The sequence below is a fragment of the Gymnoscopelus microlampas genome (assembly GCF_963454915.1).
Source record: "Gymnoscopelus microlampas genome assembly, chromosome: 23".
Lineage (NCBI taxonomy): Eukaryota > Metazoa > Chordata > Actinopteri > Myctophiformes > Myctophidae > Gymnoscopelus > Gymnoscopelus microlampas.
In genome coordinates this window covers 1,729,847-1,738,153 of record NC_139960.1, presented here as the reverse complement: position 1 = coordinate 1,738,153, position 8,307 = coordinate 1,729,847, and the positions used below count along the sequence as shown (strand labels likewise).

Genomic DNA, 8,307 nt, shown 5'->3' with positions numbered 1-8,307 from the left:
TCAATTATCTGTGTCATTGTTTTTGTTTTGCATTGGATATTATTAACCCATTAAGACCTGAAGCCGATTCTACAAATGCCTTCTAAATCCCAACAGTATTCTGAAAAAAAACCCGTAATGTTTCTTTATCAGTGGTGCTCAAAGTAGTGCTGGAGCAGCGCTGCCTTTGCTCCTCTGATGACGATGGGATCCTGAATGAAAGGCTTATCGCTGTCTCTCTCCCTCTCTCTCTCTCTCTCCCTCCCCATAGAAGGGCTGTTGACGCCCCTCCACCGTTTTAACCCATTAAGACCTGAAGCCATTCTTTAAAAAAAATCTAGATCCTAACAGTTTTCTGAAAAAAATATAAAAAATATTTTTTCACGATTTTTCAAAAATAGCAGATCTACAAGCTCATAGCGCGGCACTCAGTGCCGCGCTATGAGCTTGTAGATCTGCTATTTTTGAATAGCCAAAGAAATCGAAAGTGACACAGATGCGTTCCAGGTATTAATGGGTTAAGATTGGCATATGAAATGACAAAAAGGAACTACTGTATCTTCTACCTTCCTGGTGTGCCGGTGGGGGGCGGGGTTGGATGGGTGGGTTGGCTGCTGTGCCATTACCTCACAGTTTATCTGACTTCTCTGGTGACAGGATGATCGTATGAACGGTTCAAAGGATAGAGGGGAGTGCAGGAGAGTGCGGCACGCACTCGAGTATGAGAGTGACAGAGCGAGTATAAGACAAAGAGGAGAGAGAGAGAGCGATAGACTTGAGCTTGTCAGACACACATCCTATGAAGGCTGTTGAAGTCACTTTGAAATTGGTACGTGTCAAAGTGCCGAGTGTCGTCTTTTTTCAGAGCTATGCTTAATGTATATACATAGCTGTACGCTGCAGGTGTTGCGCAACCAAATGAGCCGATACGAGGCTCACGGTGCGTTGCGATGTGACGAGTCGTGAGCTTGTAGATCGGCTGTGTTTGCTGCGCGACGCCTGCGATATCAAAGAAAAAATGGTAAACGGATAAAATAATGGAAAACATAGCATACATGTAGAAATATAAAATGGAGAGAACAAAACAAAACAAAAATAAACAATGAAAAAATATAACAATAAAATAATAAATGAATAAATACCCATATCTCTCCTTGGGACATTGAAATGATGAGATGTAAGGTAGTGACGTCTCATCGCTCTTAAGTGTTCTCAGGTTATTGAAATATGATATAAATGGTTGCCACAAAGGGAAATACAGGATCGCAGGTGTGTGTGTGTGTGTGTGTGTGTGTGTGTGTGTGTGTGTGTGTGTGTGTGTGTGTGTGTGTGTGTGTGTGTGTGTGTGTGTGTGTGTGTGTGTGTGTGTGTGTGTGTGTGTGTGTGTGTGTGTGTGTGTGTGTGTGTGTGTGGGGTCTAGCTGTAATGCTTTCCATCAGATATATATGTGTTCCAGCCTCTCCCTCCATTGAAGTCGGTGGCTTTACATTTATCCAAGACACACAGTAATCATTTTTGTTTTGTGATCAACAGCAACACCCCAGGCAGATATATCTTGGTTCTTGGTTGAGTAATATTTCACCAGGATGGATCTATAGTTTGAAACAAGCACACAGGGGTTTGAGTACTTTGCGTGCGTGACCGTGCAATGCACACGGGACAGCAGACGCTCCACACGTTAGGTACAGTACAGTTACATGCAGATACATTACGAGCAGGAGACAGGCTTTCACATGAGTGCATAATGTAAGAGTGGAGTAGTGTTCAGTCCTTTGCTCCAACGGGCACTGTGTGTGTGTTGTCCACGTGCCCTCGAGCAAAGACACAGAAGCTCTAACGGCTCCTTGATGAGCAGGTCGGGGCCTCGCGTGGCTGCCTGTACACACCAGTGATGTGTGAATGTGCAGGGACGTGCACAGATAGACTCTAGGTGGAGCTAGAGCACCTGCCCCTTTGCCCTCTTGACCAGAAGTGCCCTTTTGAAAAAAAAAGGGCACTTCAGGGGTCTTCAACAGGGGGTCCGGGACCCCTAGGGGGGTCCTCAGAGTTACTACAGGGGGTCCGCCAAATCTTTATGTGATATGATTTTTCTTTTTACCATAACCACTCCAAACCTAGCATCCCTTTTCTGAGGAGAACTTTAGCCAAAAATAGCAGATCTACAAGCCCACAACGCCTCGCGCTGCGAGGCGTTGTGGGCTTGTAGATCTGCTATTTTTGCCAAAGAGGTATACTGCCCTGCCAAGGTAAAGAGCAGTAACTACGAAAAAAAAAATCACTGAAAAATGGGTTTAAAAGTGATTCAACTGGTCAGCCAAATGAGATATCGGCATATAAGTGATATTACACTAATTTTGCATCTGTTCTTGAGGTAATTGTTTATCCCCCAAAATCACAAAGGCTAATTTGACCTTTGGGATACACAAATAAGTCGGCGTGTCCAAAAACGTAGTTACTGCTCTTTACCTTGGCAGGGCAGTATAGGTGTAGAGGGAAAAAAGAGCAGACCAAGTAAACAAAAAAAAGTATACTTTACTTGCGCACCTGCCCCTCAAAATGTCTGTGCACGCCACTGTGAATGTGTGTGTAAATGTAATGCGTACATTGTAACGCACTTAGGAGAAAAGGTCCTGCATAAATGGAGGCCATTTTCCTTGTTCTCTACATCATCCTATGCTTTATCAAACAAGGTTTATCTCCAAAGAAACAAGAGGCTAAAAGCCCTACTGTAAGAGGCTGTGCTACTCCTTACCAGTGGTGGGAAAAGTACTCAAATGTTTTACTTAAAGGACAACTTTGTTTTTTTACAACCAAGGTTTATGTTTTAGATTGTAATTAAAGTAAATAAAAGATGAATGTTACATTTTTTTAACTTTACTGCGTTCTATAGTTTTAGCAATTTTCGCAATATTTTTTTACAGTGGGCGGGTGCATTCTGTCCGGTGGCTAAATATGTCTTTTTTTACACAATAACCTGGTGTTTTCTTTATTATTATTTACAGTAGCTCTTCTAGCCCCCAATAACTCACATCTGACCATCAAAGACCACAGGACCTTTTTTATTGTGTAAAAAAGGCATATTTAGCCACCGGACAGAATGCCCCCGCCCACTGTAAAAAAGATCGTAAAACTATAGAAAGCAGTAAATGAAAAAAAAAGAACACTCATCTTTTATTTACTTTAATTACAAGCTAAGATATAAACCGTGTTTGTAAAAAAGCAAAGTTGTCCTTTAAGTAAACGTATCAATACTGATATATATACCTGGGCTATTTTCAAATAGCCCAGGTATAAAATAGGGCTGAAGTGGTTAATATATGTTTTATAATGTAATCATTTATATCTGCAAAGTAACTAAAGTTTTCAAATAATTGTAGTGGAGTAAAAGTACAATATTTGCCTCTGAGATGTAGTGGAGTAGAAGTAAAAGCATAGACAATTCGAAATACTCTATAAAGTAAAAGTACCTCAAAATTGTACTGAAGTACAGTACCTGAGTACATGTACTTAGTTACTTTACACCACTGCTCCTTACACTAGGGGTCTTCAACGTGTTTCAGGCCCCCCTTAGCTGAGAAAGAGATGAAGCAGGGACCCCCACTACATATTGTATAAACTTGTGTTGCAGATTAGACTATTTCATAGATTTAATAGATTCATAGACTTGTTTGACAACACTATCATCAGTGGGTTTTAGGCCATTTAACCCATTAAACCGTCCCCCCCCCCCCCCTCTACACCAAACCACTTTGCCAAATAGCTGCGATGCATTGTGTGCTTGTAGATCAGCTATTTTTGGATAATGTTCCCCTCAGAGTAGGGATGCTAGTGTTCAAGTGGTTAATGTTGAAAAAAAAAAGAGGAAAATCCTATCACACAAAGATTAGGTGACCCCCCTTGTAGTAACTCTGAGGACCCCTAGGAACCCCCTGTTGAAGACCCCTGCCTTACACTCGGCATGGAGTCACCAAAATTAGATTATGAAATGCCCTAAAGTTGACATTTTGTGCTGGCCAAAATGTCAACTTTACAAAAGGAAAGGTGACGTGATCTCTCAAAGTGCTGGGGTTCATCCTCCTGGGTGCATGGAATGTGCTCAGCAACTTTTATGGCCATGTCCCACCCAATAGATGTTGCGTTATGTTGTACGGGTCACCAAAATCACGAGGGTTCATCTGGGCTCCACGAAGACGCACGATAAAAACACAAAGCAATCCAGCCAGTAGCTTCCGAGATGTGGTTGTGACCAAAGTAGAGGACGGACGGACGGACGCATAACAGCGTGGCAAACTTCCCTTTCAAGGAGGCCCACGTTTGACCCTTGAAAAAGGTCTCTCTCTCTGTCTCTCTGTCTCTCTCTCTCTCTCTCTCTCTCTCTCTCTCTCTCTCTCTCTCTCTCTCTCTCTCTCTCTCTCTCTCTCTCTCTCTCTCTCTCTCTCTCTCTCTCTACCAGCCTGGTTAATTGATCCCTTTGGGCCTTGTGAAGACAGAGCCAAGGCGCGGCTGCATGGGACACGACCACAGAATCACCACAGTGTGATGACAGCTGCTCGGCCACGGGACCAATGAGAGAAGAAGGGAGCAGAGTGTGACAAAGACAGACTAGAGCGAGAGAGAGAGACAGACAGACAGACAGACAGACAGACAGACAGACAGACAGACAGACAGACAGACAGACAGACAGACAGACAGTAAATTAATTAGAGAGAGAAAGAGAGAGAGAGAGAGAGACAGACAGACAGACAGACAGACAGACAGACAGACAGACAGACAGACAGAGAGTAAATTAGAGAGAGAAAGAGAGAGAGAGAGACAGACAGACAGACAGACAGACAGACAGACAGACAGTAAATTAATTAGAGAGAGAAAGAGAGAGAGAGAGACAGACAGACAGACAGACAGACAGACAGACAGACAGACAGACAGACAGTAAATTAATTAGAGAGAGAGAGAGAGAGAGACAGACAGACAGACAGACAGACAGACAGACAGACAGACAGACAGACAGACAGACAGAGAGTAAATTAGAGAGAGAAAGAGAGAGAGAGAGAGTGAGTGAGAGAGTGAGTGGTGGACTGAAAGACCCTGTCACTGCTAACCATTAGCTTTGTGTGCCAAGCTGTACACCTGGAGGGAGCCGAGTCAGCATATATGGAGTCCTCCATTTCAGGGGGGGGGGGGGGGGGGGGGGGTTGAGAAAGACAATGTGCCTATAGTTGCTTGTTAGTAGAGAGAGGAAGAAAGGTGGCTTGGGGGGAGGTGGCCAGAGAGAATAAGGACGTCTGTCTTTCGGTGGACTGAGATTGATCTCCTAAGTGATGGGAGCCGTGACAGTCTCTGTGAGCATGGTACAAGTTCGGTATTCAAAATGTATACCTGTGTAAAAGTACAAAAGTATTGGCATCAAAATGTACTTAAAGTACCAAAAGTAAAAGTACTCATTATGCAGAATGTCCCATTTCACAAGTTTTCCGATGCATACAAAATCTTTTGAAAATAGCAGATCTACAAGCTCACAACGCGTCGCATCGCGACGCGTTGTGAGCTTGTAGATCTGCTATTTTCAAATAGCCAAAGTATATACTGTAGGGCTGAAGTGATTAATGTATGTTTTGTGATAATAATCAAAACCTACAAAGTAACCAGCAACTAAAGTTTTCTAATAATTGTATTGGAGTAAAATAAAAATTGAGTACAAGAAAGAGTACTGAGAATTGGAAATACTCCAATACTTAAGTACAGTACTTGAGTACATGTACTTACTTTACAACACTGCCATTACACACAGGCATGCAATTATGCATAAGCGTAGAACTCACGCGTGCACATGGCACGGACGTGTATTGTGCACTCAATCATGAATATGCATGAGGGAATCATTTGCATCCATGCATAGCAGACGACACACAGGGAAACATAGACGTATTAAGTTGAGAAACCTTCTTGCAGCACATTCCTCACAGGCGCCTGACTTTGTGCTCGTGTTGTATTTCCTCTGTTGCGCTGCCATGTTGGCAAGCTGTTGTATGCAGCCTCCTGTTTCACTCCGCCACACACACACACACACACACACACACACACACACACACACACACACACACACACACACACACACACACACACACACTTAACCCATTGAGACCGGGAACGCATCTGTGTCATTTTTAGATTTTAGCTAAATAGCATTATTTTCTTTGGGCTATTCAAAAATGACAACTTTTTTTTTGACAAAATGTGTACAAATCTTTGAATATATATTCTTCATTTTTAACTCAAATCGTTGCTTCTGGGGGGTCCCTGGAACAAAATATTTTGAGATGGTGGGTCGGCGGCCAAATATATATAATTCTGGGGGTCATGACATGAAAAAGTTTGAGCACCACTGATATAGAAACATTACGTTTTTCAGAATACTGTTGGGATTTAGGAGACATTTTGTAGAATCGGCTTCAGGTGTTAATGGGTTAACTAAACTAACTGTGTGGCGCGATGCACAGCAACAATGCTTTTGTGTGGAGACGGAAGCGGCCGGTCGAGGTGGCTTTGGCAGGTACATTGCCGTGTCGTCGCTTGAGCTTTTTTAAAGGTGCTATAAATCACTGTTTGTCAACGTCGGGTCCAGGGACCAGGGTCCATTTGGTTCCATGTAAACACTGAGGATTTTTACAACGTGTAGATTGGGTTTTTCCGGTATTTAGAACGGTGTGACGTCACGTTCTCTTTCTAAATAGTTTACTAATTCATCAGCGTCATCAGCGCCCATACCCTAGGTGGGGTTGGCGAAAGGGCCTCTCAGTGTGGAGTTTGCATGTTCTCCCCGTGTCTCCTAGGGTAGTTAATACCCTCACAAAAACATGTGAGGGTTACAAAAATGGGTTACAAAAATCGAGGGATAAAAAATATATATATTTAGTTTACTATTTCTTAACCTTCTTTTTTTTTCAAGGACCCCCAGTTTGATATACATTAGCCCACGGGCCGCCATTAGACACTTTTTTTTCTGGGACACCTGCCACTTATAAATCCACACGCACGCACTCACGCACGCACGCACGCACGCACGCACGCACGCACGCACGCACGCACGCACGCACGCACGCACACGCACACACACACACACACACACACACACACACACACACGTACAGTACACACACGAAGACACATTAATTAGCAGTATTAGCAACACCTGGGTGTGATGTGCTTCCGTCCTCCGAGTTACTACTCAGTCAATTCAAGTCCGCCAAATCGTTGTGTGATTTTTACATGAACCACTTCAACCAAGCATCCCTATTCTGAGGAGAACTTTAGCCGAAAATAGCAGATCTACAAGCGCACAACGCCTCGCACCGCGAGGCATTGTGCGCTTGTAGATCTGCTATTTTCGGCAAAGTGGTTTGATGTAGGGGGGGAAAAAGAGCAGACTAAGTACAGAGTGAAAGGTCAGGTTTACTAAGTATTTTTTAAGAGCATGGTTAAAATGTCTGGAAATTCACATCAACATGAATCCAACATGATAGTGCTGTGAAACAAGTCTATGAAGCTGCCTATGAAATCTATGAAAAAATAAATATTTTATATAATATATAATGGGGGTCCCTGCTTTTTTTAGATTATATTAAGCACCTTTCTAAAAGCTCTGTGGATGCATTATTATTATTATTATTATTATTTTGTTTCATTATTTTGTCTAAATAGCGTATTCGTCTACGTAAAGCTCTTATGAACATCCCCTTTAATCGTGACACCTCCCCTCTCCTCCCCCCCCCCCCTCCTCTCTTCCCGCCCCTTTTTGTCCCCATAGGCTCTATGACGTGACCAGAGCCCCGCCCCCTCGACCCCGCCCCCGCTCTATGGCGGAGAGCATTGATGACCTTTTGACAGACAGCCCGGACAGATCATCTACCGACGCCACGACCAACCCGACACCATGGCACCCCCCCCCCCCGACCGCCCCGCCCCCAACGGAGAGACGGAGGAGGAGGACTGTGAAGTGTGTGTATTAGGCCAGTGGCTTTACCAACATGTTCTGCATCAGGGCCCACTTTAATGTTAACCCATTGAGACCTGAAGCCGATTCTACATGTCTCCTAAATCTCATCAGTTTTCTGAAAAACGTATGTTTCTATATCAGTGGTGCTCAATCTTTTTCATGTCAAGGACCCCCAAAATTATATGTATTTGGCCGCGGACCCCCATCAAAATATGTTGTTCCAGGGACCCCCAGAAGCAAAGATTTGAGTTAAAAATGTTCGCTTTAAAACAATATATATTCAAAGATTTGCACACATTTTCACAATTTTTCAAAAATAGCAGATCTACAAGCTC

General features: G+C 43.3%; 1 protein-coding gene across 2 annotated transcripts in view; it reads left to right on the top strand.

The window, feature by feature from the left end:
* The window catches only part of tafa5a (TAFA chemokine like family member 5a), a gene marked incomplete at its 5' end in the record, with an annotated part of 180,839 nt that extends 173,015 nt beyond the window's left edge, over positions 1 to 7,824 (top strand). For both annotated transcript variants that reach the window (XM_084050066.1, XM_084050065.1), the window contains one exon: positions 7,784 to 7,824. In XM_084050066.1, coding sequence (XP_083906192.1) covers positions 7,784 to 7,792 — 9 coding nt within the window. In that variant the 3' untranslated portion in view covers positions 7,793 to 7,824. The remainder of the gene's footprint in view (positions 1 to 7,783) is intronic.
* Between the last annotated feature and the right edge of the window lie 483 nt (positions 7,825 to 8,307).